This window comes from Colossoma macropomum, unplaced genomic scaffold, assembly GCF_904425465.1.
Source record: "Colossoma macropomum unplaced genomic scaffold, Colossoma_macropomum, whole genome shotgun sequence".
NCBI lineage: Eukaryota > Metazoa > Chordata > Actinopteri > Characiformes > Serrasalmidae > Colossoma > Colossoma macropomum.
The window spans coordinates 33,398,683-33,420,957 of NW_023494790.1; the positions used below are offsets into that span (position 1 = coordinate 33,398,683).

The following is a 22,275-nucleotide window of genomic DNA, read 5'->3' on the forward strand; positions in this document are numbered from 1 at the left end:
CAGAAGGCTGAGAAGTACGCAGATATATGGTCATGTGCAGTCTCTTTGTCTACCTGGATATGACTGATAGGCGCTGCAATATACAGTACTGGTCTGCTTATATAGTTTTATATGAATGATCTAAAATAATGTCGTGTCTTGTTCCAGATGAATGTGAGGAGGTTGAACATCAGGTCCAGAAAGTCATTCAGGAGATGGAGACGATCCTGGGAGAGCCGCTTCAGAGCTACTTCTAACACCAGCGCTCTCCAGCTTCCTGTCATGCAGTCCAGCTTCACCTCTCCACCCAGTTTCTCTCTGTGTGTCTCTATGCCGTATGTGGGCTTTACTGAAACTGGTTCTTCAGAGCTTCTCTGAGCCTCCACACAGTCAGCTTCTGTCTGTCTCTCTGGGATGAGAGCGCAGACACGTGATTCGTTCACTCCCAGCGAGTTTACACATTAACACCCTCAGCAGCCAACACTGACCCTTGGCTCAGAGTCCAGGTGCGCCACACCGGTACATGACCTCAGATGTCCAGAAGCACAGATTTGACCTTGAACTGTTTGATACTGTCACTGTTAGTGCTTTTAAAAACATGACTGTTTGTAAAAAAAAAAGCATCTTTTTTATGCATCAAGTAATATTTACTGTATGGGAACTTTGGGAGCTGCATTGCATTTGCTCATGAAAGTGTGACATGTATGACGAAAAGATTGCTGCATTCTTATGATTAAAAAGCCTCTATTGTAAAGTGATTATTCAGACTTTTTCATGTTTAAACAGATTGTAATGCAGATGTATGTGCAGTGCATTTTGTATGAGCTCTTGTAGTAGAGTTGGCTTTTTTAAAAGGGGGATTCCACCACTTTTTGAAATTTCTGCATAATTCAGTGGCTGAGATTTAGAGACTCTGATTACAGTGGTGGTGATAGAAACCAGGGGTCACCATGTGTAAAACACAAATATAGCCATTTTATTTACTATACTAAACCACCAGTGAACCAACCCAGGTCTCCTGAGTTTTTATATGGAACGTTTTTATGGTTGTGATAAATCTGAACAAATAATCTTTGGAGATTATGTTGCCTCACAACAGCCTGCATGCACCTCTGTATTGTGAATGGAATTAGGTTTTGCGAAGGTTTTAGCTCAAAACCTTCTCAAACCATTTCATGTAGTTAACGTTACTTGCTGTGAGGGAGCTTTTAGAGGTGGACGTCTGGTTCCTATCACCACCACTGTGAACAGTTCTGACTCAGTGAGTTTCACTAGAATGGAGATTTTCACACCAGACCACTCTGAATGACTTTGTTTACATCTTAACCATTTAATTATGCAGATTTAAAAAAAAAAAAAAATTCGGTGGAGTTTTCCTTAAACTAGCAAAGCTATAGCAGCTAACTACTTTTACCAAGAAAAAAATATTAGCTAGCGAGCTAAGTTAATGTTAGCAGATAGCAGCAGCATATTTTCAAGGAATATTACATAAATCAGCTGGTCGGAATTAATGTATATGGCACTTAAGACAGTCCTACTTAGGCAACGGTTAGCTAACTAGGTTAGCTAGACATCTGCCATTTTCTCCTCACAGTGAATAAACATGTAATGAGGGTCAACGGTGAAGAAATGGTATGGTCCGCTGTAGGGGTGTACGAAACCGTGCTAAGTATGTATTTCTGACACGGGAGGAGAAACACATTTTAGTGTTTTATATTAAGAATACTTGAAGTCAAATTTTAGGATCCTGCACATCCTTTTATCTTTACTTGTTTTGTGAGGGTTAAAGTCTTAATTGAAGTGGTCCTAACCCCCCCTACATCCCACTCTTGATTCAGACTTTGTTAACGCTATCAACGCAGCTAAAATCCAACAAAAATGGAAAGAAAGGGTAAGTTTCGTTTCTGGAGGTTAACATTTAAGTAAGAGAAGCGAAATAAAAGAAAATAGCAAATTTAAAGCAGGCTCTATCAGCTGTTCAAGATACTGTTAGTATAGAGTAACAGCTCTCAGCAGTCCATTAACCTCTGTGAGGCAAAATTAAAGGACCCATATCCTACATTCTTCTTGTATTTTGTTTTTTTCCCGAGGTCCATTTATAACATTTGTGTGATTTTATGTACCAAAATTCATTTCTCCATGACCATTTTCCAACATCTCTTTATCCTTTAGAATTAAACAGGCTGTTTATGTTACTGGGCGGCCTTTAAGACTGATATATGTAAATTAGCTTGTACTGATTGGCTGAATTATTAGGTCGTGTTCACCAGAGCCCTATAGAGAGAGAGTAGGGTCAGCTCCGTTCACTCCAATCAGAGCCGTATAGAGAGAGAGAGAGTAGGGTCAGCTCCGTTCACTCCAATCAGAGCCGTATAGAGAGAGAGAGAGAGAGAAAGAGTAGGGTCAGCTCCGTTCACTCCAATCAGAGCCGTATAGAGAGAGAGAGAGAGAGTAGGGTCAGCTCCGTTCACTCCAATCAGAGCCGTATAGAGAGAGAGAGAGAGAGTAGGGTCAGCTCCGTTCACTCCAATCAGAGCCGTATAGAGAGAGAGTAGGGTCAGCTCCGTTCACTCCAATCAGAGCCGTATAGAGAGAGTAGGGTCAGCTCCGTTCACGCCAGTGGACCATTTTTTACAGCTATGGCGGATCGTGGAGCCCCTCAATAGTTTCCAGAAGTTAGCAGTAAATACTAGCAGCGCGGCCGAGCTGCAGCAGAATAGGCCGGTTGTGATTCACTTTACAAGGAAAAGACATTTAAAGAATCAGTTTGTATATAATAAGCACATCTGAATTAAATAAACATGTATATTAAAGTATGTCAGTGGATTATCCCTGATTAAATTAGTAGATTTAAGGAACATTAACAGATAACAGATCAGGCGGGGGTACTGAGTAAAGTTAGGAACCCATAATGTTAACCATAAACAGCATAGTAATGGTAAAAGCCCTGCTCTTAATGTCGTCTCATCCACCATTGTTGAATCTTAGAAAAGGCTTCTAAACGTGATTTTTCACAGGGTGGGAGTTAAATATTAGTTAAATATAACACTGGGGCAGAGCTTGTAGAGGGGAGGAGATAAAATGAGAATATCGTTATCTATTTTGGAGTACGAGCTAATCTGAGTTACACAATAAAAAGAAAGAGCTATTTTCGTGATACGTCACTACTGATGTGGATTAAGAGCACATATTGGAGACTTTAAAGAGTAAACCAATATAAGACTTATGGATTGAGTGTTTGCAGGCTTTGTGATTCTGTTGACTGTTATCTGTACATTATGTTGCAGTTTAGTTGATTTTGGATTAATGGCAAGAACCACAGGGGGATTCTGCTCAGCCTAGAGACTCCCTACAATAAGACAGCGCCCCCACCCTGCACCCTGAGTCTCAGCTCCCTGGGTTTTGCAATTCTTTACCTGTTCCTTATTTTTAATAAATAAAACGTTAAGCTTCCCAGTGGTGTGGCTTTTGTTTGTGAAACGTATGCAGTGTCACGTTGTTGTTGTAATCTTTAGTGATGGTAAATTTAATAATTGCTCCTGCTGACTTGAGCCAGCAGTTTTTTCTCCTCTCTGTCAGTGGAGAAACCAAACATTTCACTCCTTTCTCCGAGCGGTTGAAGCATCTCCATGCAGCAGAGCAAACCATGGTGGGGACTATATGCAAGGACAACATGGAGAAAAGGGCACAGACAAACTGCCTGCCAGGCTTTTTCGTGTTTGAGTTCATTATAGCTTTATTTAATGAATCCATCGCAGTAAATATGTGCATAGTAAAAATACAAGATATATAAAATATGTTTATATGTGTACAAATAAATATAAATAGATGTGTTCATTATGTCCTGTCCTGTCTGGATGTGATGTATTTTAATGTATGCTTTTTAATACAGATTTTTTCATATGCAAGCCAAACAAATTTCTTTGGCTCCTTCTCCTTCTGTCCTTTCGGAAAGTCAGAGTTTACAGTAGTCATCAAGTCATTAAAATGATCTAGGCCTTGGGATTACTGAAACAACGTTGCACATTAATTAAAGATGTATTTATGTTAATTATATTTATTTATGTTGAAAATTAATCTGATCTCAAAATTGAAACATCCCTTCCCCTCCCCTCCCTCTCAGTATATCAATAAACATTAGGATATGACTGATCTGAACTACCATACAGGTTTAAGAACATAATATCTTTAATACTGAAAAGTCAAAGCACTGAAACAACGGAAACACACTCTGACACCATGTTCACATTAACCCAACATGTCAGAAAGGCTGTTTAATCCTCAAATAGTAGTGAATTTGACTTGACTTAAAATATATCATATTGTTGTAACTACACACACACGTTGGTTTTCTATATAAATATTGTAAATATATATTTAAGCATAACCTGAGCGTGAGTGGGCGGGGCTAAACTGCTGATGGACGTGCGAATGTAAATGAGCTGGTTCTGGGTGACGTCACAAAAAACAATGAATTCACGACAGGCGGTTTTTTGCTAATCGGACACTAAAAGACTGACAGCACTCTGAAGAGACTCATTAAAGGACTCAATTCTGACCCCTCTCACATCTAAAGATGACGTCACTGAGTTTTTAATTACAGACTGTGAGTTTGTGAAGACTGGGGGTCTTGCAGGGTCACTATTTAAAAGACTGCAACGTTAGATTTTTCGAGAAGGGTGTGGGTTTTTCAGATTATTTCCCATCATGCACCTGATGGAAATGTACAAGAAGGGAAAGTTTACTTAGGTTTACTGTAGAACTGTATATTAAGGCCACCCAATATATTTTAATTATAATAGAATTAAATCAATCCCCCTCTCTCTCTCTCTCTCTCTCTCTCTCTCTCTCTCTCTCTCTCTCTCTCTCTCTCTCTCTCTCTCTCTCTCTCTCTCTCTCTCTCACGCGCGCGCCCCGGCACCTCACTACTTGCATACAACGAGATTTTCTGGACTGCTAGTTTAAAAAAATTGCAACTGAAAATTTAATGTAGTCCATTTAAATATTATCTTAAATTATATTATCTTTGATGCATTTGGAAGATATTGTGATGTTGAATTAAATAGCCCAGCACTGTACAGATCTGATCAAAGAGGATTTTACCTCTTTTTTTTTATTTTTTTATTTCTACATTATTCATTGGCTCATTGTAGAGACTTTGTTTTCTTCACAGTGGTGATGTAGGAGTGATAGGAGTTTTATTATGTGGAATGTTGGTGGTGAAATAGTGATAAACCTGAAAAAGTATTGTTTCGTTGAGGGCTATTCTGTCTGGTTCCTCTCAGCACCACTGTAAAGAAATCTGACTCACGAAGTTTCTATACCCTTTAAAAACAGATGGCTCCTCGAGTGTTCTTTAGTAAAGGGAATGGTTCTTTATAGAACCTAAAATGGTTCTACTACTGCCACAATGACAAGCTTGTAACAATAGCAGAACCCTTTTTTGGTGCTATGTAGAACCATATACAACACATTCTCCATCAATCTGAAGAACCATTTCACCATGCAAAGAACCATTCAAACACGCAAATGGTTTTAAATAGAACCATTTCCTTTGTTTAAAAAAAACCCTTGTACAACCATATTTATAAGAACAGAGCAAACCACTCTGAATGACTTTGACGCGGGAATTTTGAAAGATGGGTGGAATTCCCCTTTAGTTCTGTAGACGAGAGTACAGGAATCTGAAGCTGCTGAGTGCTGTCACCTGAAAGAGAGAGAGAGAGAGAGAGTCTGCGCGTGAGTGCGCGCGTGCTGTGGGCGGTGCGTGCGCTGCGCTTTTATCTGCGTGGGCGCGCGCGGTTTATCTCCGAGTCTGTGCTCGCGGTGCGGCGATGAGGCGCGCGCTGGGACAGCTGCGGTCTGTCGGGCTGATCGGGGCACCTTTCAGCAGGGGGCAGGTGAGGGGGTGGTGTGTGTGGTGGTGGTGGTGGGGGGGGGGTGTTGTGGACTGGACCCTGATACCTGTCAGTAAAACTGTATGTTCTGCTCCAGCCCAGAGACGGAGTGCAGCTGGGACCAGACCTGATCCGGACAGCTGGACTGGTGCACAGACTCAGAGAGCAAGGTAGGGTTTAAACAGCACTGCAGGGTAAGAGAACCACTGACATCACACACACACTCAGAGCTGAACCGGCTGGCACCTACATTTACTCAACTCCCAGTAAAAACAGCCATTCAGTACAAGCTGTTCATAAGTGATAGTTTTCAAAAGAGTCCAAAAAACTGATCAAAAGCTACAGAGAAAATTGGCCTCCTAACAACCACCTGGAAGACCTGGTAGACCCCACAACTGCCCCCATCAGATAAACAGCACTTAAAGCTTTCAACTTTGAGAGAGAGGAGAAAATCAAGCTGCTTCAGATCTGAAAACATCCACAGGTGTTTCTGTCCATCCTTCCACTGTGAGAAGACGACTCAGCGCTATGGGTCTGAAAGGATGTGTAGCTGCCAAGAAGAACCTCACTGAGAAAAGGAAACGCGTCAAACGAAGAAGCTGAACAATGGACTGACCACCCCAGAGTCCACTGAGTGCGTTTAACCAACTTCTAAGACTGAACTTTGGAGGCGTGGCTGCAGATTTCTTTGAAAAACTGAAAATAAATCTACCAAAAGGAGTAAAGCCTGTGAAAAAGGTAACATTTGGACTCACTAAAAACTGTAAAATTGAAGATATAATATTTGGTTCTTTGAGGCTTCTGTGTGATTTTCTGCTAAATAGATGTTTTTCGGCTTTAACTTGTACTTAATGACTGTTTTGACAGAAGGTTAAACACACACACATAAATGTATACACATATATGTATCACTGCTGTCGGAACAAAACCTCGTATCTCCAACATGGTAACTTTACAGGAAAAGGAAAAAACCTACTTTACTTTTAATGTAAGTCAATGGAACCAGACTTTTTACAAAGTAATTTTGGGCCGTTTCTTTAGGTTCATTCATTGTGAAATTTACAAACAACGTAAAGGATGACAAGTATTTTCAAATTATGTCAAAAACTGAAAAATGACAAAAATGGATATATATATATATATATATATATATATATATATATATATATATGTAAAAACATATCAACACATTACACATTTTTCTTTTAGTTTTCTTACTTTTGGTAATAACTGTGTTTATGCAATGTATATTATTCATATGATATTCATTATTCATAATGACATACACGTGTTAGGCTGTAGTCTATATTATAAATGTCTAGTATCAGCGCTGTTTAAGGGGAAATATCCACATTAAAGACATATTTACACTTTTCTAATCATAACTTTTGTTCATACATTCATTCTATTTAGTCACCAGTTGTTCAGATAACATAATGTGCAATTTTGTTGATGTTGACTTGCTATTCAATTGTCAGTGTTCAGTGGACTCAACATTTTAAAGGGGAATTTCACCAATTTGTCAACCTTCCAGCAAAATTAAATGGTTAATACATAAACAGAGTCATTCAGAGTGGTCTGGTGTGAAATACTCTGTTCTAGAGAAACCTACAGAGTCAGAATTGTTCACAGTGGTGGTGATGGGAACCAGACGTCCACCTCTAAAAGCTCCCTCACAGAAAGTTATTATATGAAATGGTTATGAATTCACTGCCTGACATTGTTTAATGGTGAAGGCTTTGGCACTCATGATTGACAAGTACGCGCAGGGCGCTGTGAGTGAAGATAGTCCCCAAATAAAACTCATTTTTTCAGATTTATCAGTAATTTACCATCATCAACATCCCATATAAACACTCAGAAGACATGTGTAGGTTCACTGGTGGTTCTGGATAGTAAATAAAGTGGCTATATTTGTGTTGTGGACAAGGCGACCCCTGGTTCCATTCAGCACCACTGTAAATATTGGTAGAATTCCACTTTAAAGATGAATGCTGAGACTCCTGAGACTCCTGAGGCCGGATTTTTCCCACTGTGGGACTGTGGGAAGCAGCCTGTCGATGCTTATCATTTGCATTGTGTTTTTGAATAGACTGCAAATGAAGTTACATCATAACTTCTCTGCTGTTTGGCAAAGACCAGCTGTTAAAGTCTCACCGTCCACAGTTAAACTGCACAGAGATTTAAGGAGAAATCTGAGAATTGGTCACATATTTAACTGCGTTCATGCTAAATACAGTTCTGCTTGCTTTGTTTTCCAGCATTACTGCAGGATTACCAAACCTAGTGTTACCCCAACCCTAACATTACCCCATCTCCAGAGCTATTGCTCCAACCTTAACATTAACCCAGACATTAATTAACTCAGCCATATTACACCAGCAATATGGTCCTTACAGAAAGAGCAGGAGCCCAGCGTTGATGATTTATTGTTGCAGAGTGAGCAAACAAGATGCATTAAATGGGAATTGCAATGATTTTTTGCAATTTATGCATAATTCAAAGGTTGATCGTACAGACTCAGATTTTTTTACAGTGGTGGTGATGGGAACCAGGGGTCACCACGTCTACAACACAAATATAGCCATTTTATTTACTGTCCAAAACTAGCAGTGAACCTACATGAGTCTTCTGAGTGTTCATATGGTGGTAACATAGTCATAAATCTGAAAAAATAAGTTTTCTTTGGGAACTATTTTCCCTCACAATGCCCAGCACGTACTTCTCCACCATAAATTAATTTAAAAATTCTCAAAACCAACGTAAAACAGTGTCTCAGACATCATGCAATGTGTTTATCATTTCACATAATAACTGTCTATGAGGGAGCTTTTAGAGGTGGACGTCTGGTTCCCATCACCACCACTGTGAACGACTCTGACGCTGTAAATTTCTCTAGAGCAGAGCGTTTCACACCAAACCGCTCTGAACGACTCTGTTTACATCTCAACCACTTAGTTATGCAGAAATTGTACAAAATGGGTGGAATTCTCCTCTAAGTTCACAGCCACCCTGAGAGCTCCAGTATGAGGGTTTAATGTTGCCGCATATGCACCCTTTAAAACTGGCATTCAGATGTATCCTAATCGGAATATCAGACTGTGGGAGAAAACATGTAAAAATGTTAACAGCAAAAAGCTTCTTCTGAAGTCGTTAAAGAGAAACGTCAGTGAGCTTCCATTAATCAGCCTGTGGTCGTTCTTATGTGTTTTGTTGAATCCAGATGCTGTGGTCATCAAGCATGTTACAGTTTGGCCAGTGTGATCACTATGACGTGGTTGTCATCCCAACATAAAGCACTTGCAGGGCCCAAACCTGCTCTGTCTGCCCCTGATTACACATAATGGTCACTAAAACAGCTTTTATAGCTTTGAAAAAGTGACACAGTAAAGCAGTGAAAGGACCACTCCAGCATATTTGAGTCTAATCTCTAGCTGGTGCACCTTTAAGCCTCTACTGCATGCATTATGGGAGCAATTAAAAGAAATTCAATTCACTTTTCTTGCATAAAATTGATTTATTTTTTCAGACCCAATTATTAAATTCGAAAACATTTAAAAAATGTGTGCAGTGGTCCTTCTGGAGTCTGTTGCCTTGATGCAACATTGTGTGACAATAGGAAGAAATGATATAGAGTCGTGTTCCCTGAAGTGGTGAGACCTGGCTTGTGACAGGCTAAATCCATTCCACTGTCTCACAATGTTGCTTCCAGGCAACAAACATATTTTTGCAAATTCTCATAACAAAAAAATTGATACTGAATGCTGAACAAGAAGTCTAAATGTGCCCGCTAAGAGAGAGTATGATCAAGTACATGCTTTTTATTGACTTACTCAAATTCTTCCCTTTATTGTTGACCCTATCTTTGTCTTTAAATATGTATAATGTTATTGTAAAAAAATGAGTTTGTTGCCCTCAGGCAACATTGTGCAATAGAGGGTTAATGTACGGTCGAATAGCACAAACAATATTATGATGTTTCCCTGTGCTAAAAAAATGGAAAACTGAGTGTTGGCTTCTATTTTAAATGAGATTTGAGTCAAAGTGTTTTCTGTTGCTTTCTAATTACGGGAAAACAGGGCAAAATTATTGTCAGTGACGGTCAATCGTATGAAAAACTTCAAGGTTTGTTCTCAGGTGCCTAAAACTTTTGCGCAGTACTGTATAGTTCAGCAGAATGATCCATATCACTGTTGTCGGAAGAAAACCTTGTATCTCCAAAATGGTAACTTTACAGGAGAAGCAAAAAACCTACTTCACTTTTAATGTAAGTCAATGGAACCAGACATTCTCCCAAGTAATTTTGGGCCGTTTCTTGTGGTCCATTCATCATGAAATTGTAGGCATTGTACAGGCATTTTCAAATTATGTCAAAAACTGAAAAGCAATAAAAATGGAGATACAATGTTTTCTTTCGACAACAGCGATATATACGTATTAGACATATCAGTAGTGACAGTTTTAGCTCACTTTAAGCAGAACTCAAAAACACTGTGCATGACTAGCAAACACAGCTTTGAACAGTTGTACCCATATAAAATCATCATAAAGTTACTTAATTGCGGAAAATATGTGTTTCGATAGTGATAATCCCTAACGTTCCACACTGATTTTCAGACTTTGGGACACATTTACTTCAAAACAGTGGGATCTAACTGCTCACCATGTGGCCATGAGGGACAGGGATGCAGTCTCACTTCCTGCTCTAAAATGCAGGGGCGTGGCCAAAATGAGGCCCCGCCTACAGAGTACAAAAATGGACTAGTGACATGAAAACGTAGAACAGCATTTTTTTTAAATAAACCGTTTTATTTAAAAATTAAACTCATGATAAATCAAAATGTTTGATTGACAAAAATTTCAAATATTATTTTTACAAGTATAAATTTAGGGATCATGGTTTGGGACAGACACCACCCGATAGAAAATACCCTATAAATGATGATTTTGTATATATTTACCATATTATTTTCTGAATTAATGCCTTAAGTTTAAATAGACCAGGCAATAATTGTTTTATTAAACTAGGTTTCTTTACTCTGGGACCCGCAGGTTAAATTAATTCAGTAGAATTATATATATATATATATATATATGTAGAGAGAGAGAGAGAGAGATAGATATAGATGTATATGTGTATGTGTGTGTGTGTGTGTGTGTGTGTGTGTGGACAGTTCTTCTAGTTACTGAATTCAAGTGCACCTCTTGCTGACACAGGCATTCGATCGCACACACAGCTTACATAATCTCAGTTGAAAGCACTGACCAATAGAAAGGGACACTCTGGATCAGCTGTACTAGGTCACTATGCCCAATGCCAAGCCTTGGCCTAGCACTGGACTGTAGAGCGGTGGAACTGTGTGCTCTGAAGTGATGGAGCTCCATCCAGTACCTTTGGGATGAGTTGGAGTGATATGGAACTGATCATCCAAGATCAGTACCTGACCTCACTAATGCTCTAATGCAATCAAATCCTCACAGCAGTGTTCCTTCATCTAGTGTAAAGCCCTCCCAAAGGAGTAGAGGCTGTTACTGCAGCAAAGAGGGACAAACTCCCTATTAATATCCTTCGGAAGAAACACTTGATGAGAACGACCTCTCAACAGGAGTAAAGCGAGACGAGGGCTAAGGATGAGCAAGAGAGACAGTATTGTTTCATTTATGCAACCTGAGAGACGACCTGATAGGACAGGGCTGACTGACCTTGTACTACCCACTGTAATGGCAGTTCTGAGAAGCCGCAATGGTGAAAACACAAACACGCCTCCGGTATGGAGGTGACATTAGTGCGTCACTCTCCTGGCAGTGTGTACATAATAAGCCAGCAGGAAAGTTCTGCAGGTTCAATCAATAACACAGAGTGCTTCATCAGTGACGTATTGGACAGCAGCCTGTTTATACTGGGTTATTCTTTTGTTTCGTGTCACTCTTTAGACTAAAATCCTTTTCCGTCTGGTGTCCTCATTACCTCTGTTCCAGAAATACAGCTAAATCTGTATTTACTAAACATGGAGGCTGAATCTGAAGGTGTTCCTCCCTCCACTCTGGAGCACCTCTGAGGATGCTCCCCATTAGCATCTAGACAATGTTTAAGTTGTGGAGAAAAATGAATGGATATCGTGGTATCTGAATATCTGTGGTAAACTGTTCCACAGTCTATGTTTTCTTACCTATATTTTTGCCTTGATTATCACTATGTGTTTTAAATCAGGCTGTATAGTCAAACTAGTGAGCCAATTTTACCACATACATGCTACATGCAAGCTAACACCCTCAAATTTATGTAAAACTGGTGAGCTCAAGAAAAAACCACACACAAACCGCAAACATTGTCAAAAGTAGTAGTTAAGTTACTATAGTGTTGATATATACTAGTGTTGAAGCACATATTATTAGCATGTTAGCTACTACAAGCACATATTAGCCACTACATAATAGAATACTGCTATATAGGAGCTAATATGTGCTGCTAAAGTAACTGCTAAAGTAAGTTAACTACATTTTGTATGTGTAGCCAATGTGTAGCAATGTGTAGCCAACATTTAATTAATGTAACAAGTCAGAAAGACTACTGCTTTACTTTAGTGGTCAATTTAGGTAGCTGGTGTTGATACATACTAGTGTTGAAGCACATATTAGTAGCATTTTAGCTGCTATAAGCACATATTAGCTACTACATAATAGTATTCTGCTATGTAGTAGCTAATATATATATGTGCTGCTAAAGTAACTCTGCTAAAGTAGTTACTATATTTTCACAATGTGTAGCCAACATTTAATTAATGTAACGTAAGAAAGGCTATACTTTACAGTAGTGGTCAATTTAGGTAGCTGATGTTGATACATACTAGTGTTAAAACACATATTAGTAGCATTTTAGCTGCTATAAGCACATATCAGCTACTACATAATAGCATACTGTTGTGTAGTAGCTAATATGTGCTGCTAAAGTAACTGCTAAAATAAGTTAACTGCTACTTTTCCACAATGTGTCATGTACATATAATTAATGTAACATGTAAGAAAGGCTACTGCTTTACTTTAGTGGTCAGTTTAGGTAGCTGGTGTTGACATATACCATTGTTGAAGCACATATTAGTAGCATATTAGCTACTATAAGCACATATTAGCTACTACATAAGAATACACCGTTATGTACTGGCTAATATGTATCTGCTAAAGTAGTTAACTAGTACATTTTCACAATATGTAGCCTACGTTTAATGTAACATGTAAGAAAGGCTACTATAGCTGCTTGACTGAATGTCGAGAAGTGCTAGCTTAGCAAGTACAGGTTGAGGCCATGACTGGGGTGCAGTTTAACCCTTGTAAATCTCTAATATGAAACTTTTAAACTATCATTTTTCAACATCAAAAAGAAAACTTGCATTTAACCCTTCAAAAAATGTAATCTCAGGAACACCATCTCATTTTTTACCAAATTTCTTTGTTGACAGTGGCTTAAATGAGTAACAGTATTGAGTTTTCAGGACGTTCAGGTGTTCATTCTAATAATTTACTTTTTTTAATGAAAAATTTACTTTCAATTGAGAATTTGGCTGACAGGGTTGCACTTGTCTGTCAGTATTACAGTATCATTGAAAATAAAGAAAAATTAATAAGCGATCTTTCTATCTTTCCATGATCTTCAGAAAAAATCAGGTTGTGCAACTGTGACTTGTGGAATATTCCAGATATTTATTTCATTGGGTTGAATATGCTCAGGTAACAGGGTTAAGGGAATGTTGAGGAACACTATTTTGTGGATGACTTATGGAAGATGTTTCAAGCATGAGATTCTAAATGGATTCACACATTAATGCAGTAGTAAGATTTTTGAAGGATTATATAAGGTGAAGTGTAGTTATAGTGCACGGAGAGGCAAAAATACTGTCTTCTTTGCTGTAGATTGGTTTAATGTTTTTATCTGAAAAATGCACATAGTTGTTGTTAGGGGTGCGGGAAAAATCGATTCTAAGATGCATCGCGATGCGGACGTGAACGATTCTGAATCGATTCAGAAACGTCAAAAACCGATTTTCTAAATATTTAATTCATACCGTAATGTTGACGGAACGCAAAAGGCGGAACTTGGAAGTGCGGAAGTGCAGCGCCCGGACAGTCTGTGGCGGCACATAACAAAAACACTACTGGATGAGCGAGAAATCCGACCGGCTCCCTCTGCATTAAAGCCGGGTTAGGTCAGGAGTCACAACCCAAATGATAAAAAAGAACCATTTTGACCTTTCAACAAAAATCAAACCACCTTGGGAGCCACAACATTTAATGTCCAGTATGTCTCAGTATGTGTGAATGTCCTAGTATAGACTAAACAATATAAACGAGAGCGCAGATTTACTTCGCTCTGCTTTAAGCTTCGCCTACAGCCGCTTTCCTCCCATCTCCGCCAGAAGACTTTTCCACAGAAGTTGATCAGTTAAATGTCTCTCAGCGTTCGACTGTTTTACGAGGCTGAAGTCGCTTCTTATTCTCCAGCTTCTTGTTCTAATTTACCCGTTCCACCTTAAAATCTGACTGAGGCGCCGAATGTAAATGCGGCACCATTTAAGGTGGAACGGGAGAATTCGAAAGAGAAGCGACTTCAGCTTCGCCACTTTTTAGTGTTTGACAGTCTCTCGTTGCAGATTTAACGGACCAGGAAACCAACTGCGCTGCTTATAAATGCGAATAGCGCATCGCTGCTATGTGACCTGCAGTCCGCACGCCGGTTCTCGGTCGTTGCAAAACAGGGCTTTGGCGCGTTTCACACGACCCATCTCAAAGATACTTTACTGACACAGCGATCCCCCCCGTCTCTACAACGAGACCAAAACCGAAGTTATGAAATCACTAAAGAAAACAGGTAGAATAGCTGTAACATGTTCTGCGTGGAGACTCATCACCACTGGATCTTATTTCACCGTCACTGCGCATTTTATCGCAGATGAGTGGCAGCAGCTTCTCGTGCTCCAAACAAGAGCCCTGAATGAGAGCCTTCCAGTTCACTTACCACATCACTTTCATTTGATTAATTAAAAAAGATGTTGGAAGTAAATTCATTATGGATCATTACAAATACTTTGCTTTAAAAGTACTTTAAATAACAACACTGAGTCACTTAGTCACTTTAAAATGTATATTGTATATTTTGTGTATATTTAATTTCAGTTGGTTTTTATTTTCACTTATTTACTTTCTGTAGAGTGATTAGCTGAGCCTCACCACAAGCATTTCAATGCATAAATGTCCTGACGTGTTGTGCAAATGATAAATAAACTTGAAACTTGAACTCACACAGTGAGAAAATAGAAATGCTGTATAGAAAAAAAGATGCATCGAGATGCATCGATAATCGTTTTATAATCGCATCGCAGCCCTCTGAATCGTAATCGTAATCGAATGGAATCGTGAGGTGCCTAGAGATTCCCACCCCTAGTTGTTGTGAAGGACACTTTACCTGTGGTTACATACGTATTTGTAAATGTAATATCGGAGGGAAAAAAATGACAACCCAATCGTTGAATCACCCATTAGCATTTTAACTACTTAATGACCTCGTAATTCAGTAATTCTTGTGAAAAAAATGTACAATGGATAAAACATTTCTGGATTTCTTGTAAGCGTCATTCTTTTTTTCCCATTGAGAATAAACTAAATGACACATGACCTCAGAGGCTTTTGGCTTTAAAGATTAATGCTGTCTCCGGCAGGTTGTGAAGTGAAGGATTATGGGAATCTGACGTTTGAAGACGTGTCCAATGATGAGCCCTTTGGGAGCACGAAGAGGCCACGGGCAGTCGGACGTGCCAACCAACAGCTGGCGAACGCTGTGCAGAGGGTGAAGAGCGACGGCCACACTTGTGTGATGCTCGGGGGGGATCACAGGTCTGAACCATCCAACACTGAGTGTGTTTACAAGCACTCCGAATCTGAAAACTGCAGAAAATTAGATTGTGTCAGTAACTCGTTCAGCATGTTTACATGCACTTGAGTAATCAGATAATGGGAAAACTCTGGGTCTACTTCAGTCAGGCAGTAATTGGATTTCTACAGCCAGTAAACAGAGAATTCAACGTGACATGAATGTAATGTTAAACTCAAACAAAAAAATGTTTTTTTTTTTTAAATATCAGCTCTTTTTAGCATAAAGTATGAACTTAGATCATCTAGAACCCATGTGTCAAACATAAGGCACAGTCTTATTCGGCCCACAAAATTATTTTACTTTTCTAATAATATTAACCTGTTTCACTATGAGCAGCACTACACTATTTTTTTGCTGTTGTAGTTCTGGCATATTTTGAATAAACAATGGCCATTTGGGGTCATGGTAAAAAAAATAAAAATGAAATAAAAACACAGCTGGCCCAAAGATTTGTTGAGATTTTTTAACATGGCCCTTTGAGTTTGACATCCCTGATATAGAAGATGAAGAATATTCAAATGCTTCGTTTCGTCAAGCATGTAGTTGTTTTCAGCGTTGCTCCAAAAGTGTTTTGTTGCTGTCTCTTAAGTGTTGTGTTAAACGCTACTTGTGTTTCCGGGACAGCACTCTGTTTTTGTACATGCACAGACTGAGAAAAATGAAAGAAATCAGAGTAAGGGTACATGAGCTTAAAAACCCCTTTACTGAGCTCAAATCCAGCTCTCTTTATCTGATATTTAGGCCTTGATCTGAACTAAGAATTGGAGTATGCTGTTTACATGATTACTTGAATAATCAGATACCTGAGAAATTTGGTAATGATTTGATTATTAAGTGCATGTAAATGCATTCATTCTTTTACTGAACACATTCACAATTGAGAAAAAGATTTATACATTATTTTATTACTTTCATTTTTCTACACTATTTAAGCATGAATATGTAATTACCTGTTTAATTAAACAGTTAGTTATACACTGAATTATATTTATATCCAATTTACTGTGAGTCTGCACTTTTTTGGTCAACATTTTTTCGATTTGTTTCATGAAGAAAGTTTTTCTTTTACAAAACAAATTCAAATCATAATAAAACATCTCCAACTTACAAACATCATTTTTAAGTGGTATGCACTTAAAAAGATGGTTCTTCAAGGGTTCTTTAGTAAAGAAATGGTTCTATATAGAACCATGAACACTCAAAGAACCTTTTGCATGACTTAAGGGTTCTTTGCATCATTAAATGGTTCTTCAGATTAATGGAGAATGTGTTTTATGTGGTTCTATATAGGATTTTTTGAAAAGGGTTCTTCTATTGTTACAGGGCTTGACATCATAGCAATAGAACTTTTCTGGGGGCTATATATTGAACCTTTTCAGAAAGGTTCTATATATAGAACCATATAAAACATTCTCCATAAATCTAAAGAACCATTTAATGATTCAAAGATCCCTTTAATCATGCAAAGAGTTATTTGAGCGTTTATGGTTCTATATAGAACCGTTTTTCTTTACTAAAGAACCCTTGAAGAAGAATTTTTAAGAGTGTATGGACAGAAAATTTACAATCTTCACTTTCCACAGACTTTTGCTAAACGCCCTAAATGCTCTCATTGTGAACTTGCTTGTTTAATTTTTAAACTGTTTAATTCTTTACGTTTCTACAGTTTAGCAATCGGCTCAATCCACGGTCACGCGGCCTGTGGAAGTGACCTGAGCGTGGTGTGGGTGGACGCCCATGCAGACATCAACACACCCCTGACCAGCCCGACTGGCAACATCCATGGGCAGCCCATGTCTTACCTCATCCACGAGCTGCATACGAAGGTGATTCACCTCAGCGATATATACTCATTTCAGGCTCTGCAAAGAAAACAGATGAAGTAATCTGGTGAAATTAGCAAAACACTTTCTTCATGGTATGAACGATGTAATTGTTCCCTCAAAGGTACAGCAGTGCTTTTAAGGTCCAGTTATGCACCTTAAATACGTTTTTCCAGGTTAAAGGTTCATATTTGTACCTTTTCATAATCTAATGTTTTAAAACAGAACATTAAATTAAAAGCCTGGAGACGAGACGGGGTGTGTGGAGTCAACACAACTTAGAAAATATCATTTCAGTGGATTATGGTACAGTTATGTTCCCTGACTAAAGGTGCTGAGATGTATCCTTGAGGGCACCACCCCAGTGACAAGAGGGGAACTGCCCCAGTGACAGTTTTGTACCTTTATTTCTGAGAGTGAACAGTTTATTACATTGACACTTTATTGATTGCCACATTTGAATCAATGAGCTTTTAATTAATGTTTCTCTTATTTAATGTCATATGCACACATTAAAAAAAGTTTTTCTCCTTCAGATTCCTGTATTGCCAGACTTCTCGTGGATAAAGCCTTGTATAGCAGCAAAAGATATTGTGTACATTGGACTCAGAGATGTAGACCCAGGGGAACAGTAAGTTACCCCAAAAAAATGCTGGAAAATGCATGTTAGTTCAAAACTATACTGAAACAACTCTCCAGTATTGAGATAAAACCTTTATTATATCCTTTATTCCAGTTACATTTTGAAACACCTCGGTATCAAGACCTTCTCCATGACGGAGGTAGATCGTCTTGGAATTGCCAAAGTTATGGAACAGACATGCGATCACATCTTTTCAAAGCAAGTATTGCAGCTTCAAGACCTCATAAATGTATATTTTACAATCCAAAAGTGCTGCTTTGAATATATTCAGATCACACTGTGCCCTGCTCCACATTTCCCATAAAACACTGTATCATCAAACAGGGTGAAAAAGCCCATCCACCTCAGTTTTGACATCGACGCTCTGGACCCGTCTGTGGCTCCTGCGACGGGGACGCCCGTGGTCGGAGGTCTGACGTACAGAGAGGGGGTGTACATCACAGAGCACATCTGTCAAACAGGTGAGCTAAACCAGTGTCCTCTGTCAGCATAAATAGTGGAATGAAATGAGTGGGAATGGGAATGAACCATGCCTCGCAATGAAGCATATGTAGAAGCTAGGTCTGCACAATATTAACATAAAATGTGATGTTCGATAAAGTTGTCTGATATGACGATGACAATATGAGAAGCAATAAATTACTATTAAAATAATAGTGTTTCTTTGGCTGGATGTAACCCAAGTGCAGACATTTTTTGGGATGTGCTAGCCAGCTGGGCTACTGGGCTACTACTTTTTGGCACTTTATAAAAGTATATTTCTAAGCATTTTTTAGGTGTGAAAGTAGTAAACTTTGAGAACACAACTAGTTTATGTCTAAGTTTTACTTTAACTATACAGTGAAATACACTATGTGAATTTATAGGTACTAGTTATACACTTCTAGCCCACTTTTTACTTAAAAAGTACTCTTTACTTAAAAATATACTGTTAAAAACTAAAAAGTGGGCTATTCTTTAGGTGTAAAAGCAGTAAACGTTGAGAACACAACTAGTTTACATCTAAGGTAGTAGTTATATACATCTAGCCCACATTTTAATTTATGAAAGTGTGTTTTTAAGTCTTTTTTTGGGTGTAAATATAGTAATCTTTGAGAACATGACTAGTTTACATCTGAGTTTTACTTTAACTATACTGTGAAATACACTGTGAGCTTATAGGTACTAGTTATATATTTCTAGCCCTCTTTTTAGTTTATGAAAGTATATTTTTAAGTATTCTTCAGGTGTAAATGTAGTAAATTTTGAGAACACAACTATTATATATTTCTGACCCTCTTTTTAGTTTATGAATGTATATTTTTAAGTATTCTTTAGGTGTAAATGTAGTAAATTTTGAGAACACAACTAGTTTACATCTAAGTTTTACTTTAACTATACTGTGAAATACACTGTAAGTGAACTTATAGGTACTAGTTATATACTTCTAGCCCACGTTTTAGTTTATCAAAGTATATTTTTACATATTTTTTAGGTGTAAAAGTAGTAAACTTTGAGAACACACAAGTTTACATCTAAGTTTTACTTTAACTATAAAGTATAATTACAAGTACAGGCCACAAGTATTTGAATAAGTATATACAAGTATGTGTTTATACAAGTATAAGTACAAGTATAGGCCAAATAAACTTTTCTGCATACTTGTCAGTATAAGCCAAGTGTACTTCAGTAGAATTTTATCCAATATATCTTTGATAAGTACATAAAAGAATAAACTGAGAGCAAATTCACTTATATTTAGTTTTAAAAAGTATACTAATATCACACTTGAATCAACTTTTTTGTGAGGGTCACAACATTTTGATGGTTGTGGCCAGTGTATAATAAATAGACAGTCTACCCACATGAACCTGAGAATAGAACTAGTTATTGCTCTATTATTGTAGAGCAGTAGATCCCAGTCTTAGCCCTGGTGCCCTGGTGCTCTGCACATTTGTGTTTTCCCTACTCTAACCCACCTGACATACCACACAAGGATCCTGTTACTTAGTTAATGAGATGAATCAGGTTTGGTAAATGAGGGAAAACACAAAACCGTGCTGTGTCCAGACTGGGCTCCCCTGGGATTGGGAACCCCTGGTGTAAAGTATCAGGGACTGACACAGTCCACTCTGTCTCACTACCAGGGCTGCTGTCTGCTGTTGACATTGTGGAGGTGAACCCAAAGCAAGGCAGAACGGAGGATGAGGTTCGCTCCACAGTGAACGCGGCGGTGGATCTTGTACTGGGCTGCTTTGGACGAGTCCGTGAAGGATCGCACCAGAACGACTACAAAATGCCCGAACCATGAGCGCCAAAGGCCTTTTTTTTTTTTCTGAAGTGCAACCATGAGATTAAAACCAATGAAAACAATATGCAACCTTTTATTTCTTTAATAAAAAGTGATTTTATTTCTGAAAGTTTCAGAACATACTGTTACAGCCCATATATGAAAACTAAGCTGAAAAAAACAGCCCATTTTAAACTCACTGTTTTTGTGACGTCACACAAGTCAACCCATTTGCATATATTCGCCCATTTCAGTCCACACACTGAAGTTATCCTAAGGTTTCGGGCACGGGATTTTTCTGTTGTGGCCGCCATATTTGGGACCGAATTTCTGGCTTTGCTGCTCCACACAAACGTAACTAGAGGTGAAAGATGGCTAAAATTACTCTCCTTACTTTGGAAGAGAAAAAACATGACAAAGCCAACAAACAGGCTGTGATCCTTATAGTTTCACCTGAACTCCTGGTCCCACTTAAACTGGCGGAAAAGCTGCCAAACTTGTGTTTTCCTGACATCTATATTTATCATACTCAGCCCCTCTCCCTATTTTGGAGAGTCTCTCAAGGCATCTAAAAGCACAGAAGCCCACCGGCTCTTCACGTCAGGGTGGGTAAAGGATCTCATGGTGTTGCTTAAAGAAGAGAAAAAAAACTCTGTCATCATAGGAGGGTAACGACATCAGCTAATTAACACAGATGTGTACAATGCTGGCCTTTAGATAACTTTAGCTAACGTTAACAGCCGAGAGATAAACAGTCGTCCCCCTAACAGAGCTGCAGACAGCCGGTATAACTTCTGCATCTAAGTTTTACCTTAATTATACAGTGAAATACACTATAAGCTAACTTATAGGTACAAGTTATATACTTTTAGCCCACTTTTTAGTTTATGAAAGTATATTTTATAAAGTATAATTACAAGTGCAGGCCACAAGTTTATACATGTATATGTTTATACAAGTATAAGTTCAACTATACGCCAAATAAACTTTTCTGCCTATTTGTCAGTATAAGCCAAGTGTACTTCAGTAAAATTTTGTCTAATATATCTTTGATAAGTACATAACATGCGCGTGCGCGTCATAGCGAAAGGTTATAACGTTTTATAAATCTGTGATAGGAATGTATTCAATCAATTTGGCTAAAATCGTGGCATTTAAAAACAGCCAGTGTGACGTCACACGAAACGCAAGAATAAGGAGTGTTTCAGTCTGCTGCAGAGGTCATTTGCATAACTGTCTTAAAGGTGCAGTAACAAAAAAACAGCCTGTCTTAAGTGGACATCAGGGAAGAAAGTGAAAAATGTAGGATATGAGCCCTTTAATGACTATGTGATGCACTAGTGATAAACATGTCTTCAGAAATAAGGCACACAGACTGCGAGAGATCGAACAAATGAGTTTATTTTTGTAGAAAACATAACGTTCACAGATTCCCAAAATATCTTGTATCTTTTGATGTAGCACAGGCCTCACAATGAACTGCGAACTGCACGCTGGGAGATATGAATAGAGGCTTTCAGCTGCAGGTACATAATCAGATCAGACGATGTGAGGTTTAATAAGGCTCGCTAAGACGTGGTTTAATTGCAGTCTCACTAATCAGATCAGATAAAAAGAGATTTAATAAGGCTTGATAAGACATGGTTTGACTGGAGTCACAGTATAAAGTGAAAAAGTGAAGGCTTTGAAGGGAAATTCCAGTCTTTTTAAAACTTTCTGGATAATTCAGCTGTTGAGAT

At 38.4% G+C, this 22,275-nt stretch overlaps 2 protein-coding genes across 2 annotated transcripts in view; both read left to right on the forward strand.

The window, feature by feature from the left end:
- Positions 1–733, forward strand: part of heatr1 (HEAT repeat containing 1) — a 41,660-nt gene extending 40,927 nt beyond the window's left edge. Inside the window, exon 45 of the mRNA XM_036573151.1 lies at positions 148–733. Coding sequence (XP_036429044.1) covers positions 148–236 — 89 coding nt within the window. The 3' untranslated portion in view covers positions 237–733. The remainder of the gene's footprint in view (positions 1–147) is intronic.
- A 5,029-nt stretch (positions 734–5,762) lies between these two features.
- On the forward strand, positions 5,763–20,621 carry arg1 (arginase 1). Its single transcript, XM_036573157.1, has 8 exons — positions 5,763–5,879; positions 5,974–6,046; positions 15,587–15,761; positions 17,468–17,627; positions 18,161–18,255; positions 18,361–18,465; positions 18,592–18,728; positions 20,394–20,621. The coding sequence occupies exons 1-8, from the start codon at positions 5,814–5,816 to the stop codon at positions 20,555–20,557; spliced, it is 975 nt and encodes a 324-aa protein (XP_036429050.1). The 5' UTR covers positions 5,763–5,813; the 3' UTR covers positions 20,558–20,621.
- Positions 20,622–22,275: the final 1,654 nt, after the last annotated feature.

Coding starts and splice junctions, on each gene's coding strand:
- arg1 (XM_036573157.1), top strand. CDS start 5,814: ATGAGGCGCGCGCTGGGACAGCTGCGGTCTGTCGGGCTGATCGGGGCA. Junction 6,047..15,586: donor GCACAGACTCAGAGAGCAAG/GTAGGGTTTAAA, acceptor TGTCTCCGGCAG/GTTGTGAAGTGAAGGATTAT. Junction 15,762..17,467: donor ATGCTCGGGGGGGATCACAG/GTCTGAACCATC, acceptor ACGTTTCTACAG/TTTAGCAATCGGCTCAATCC.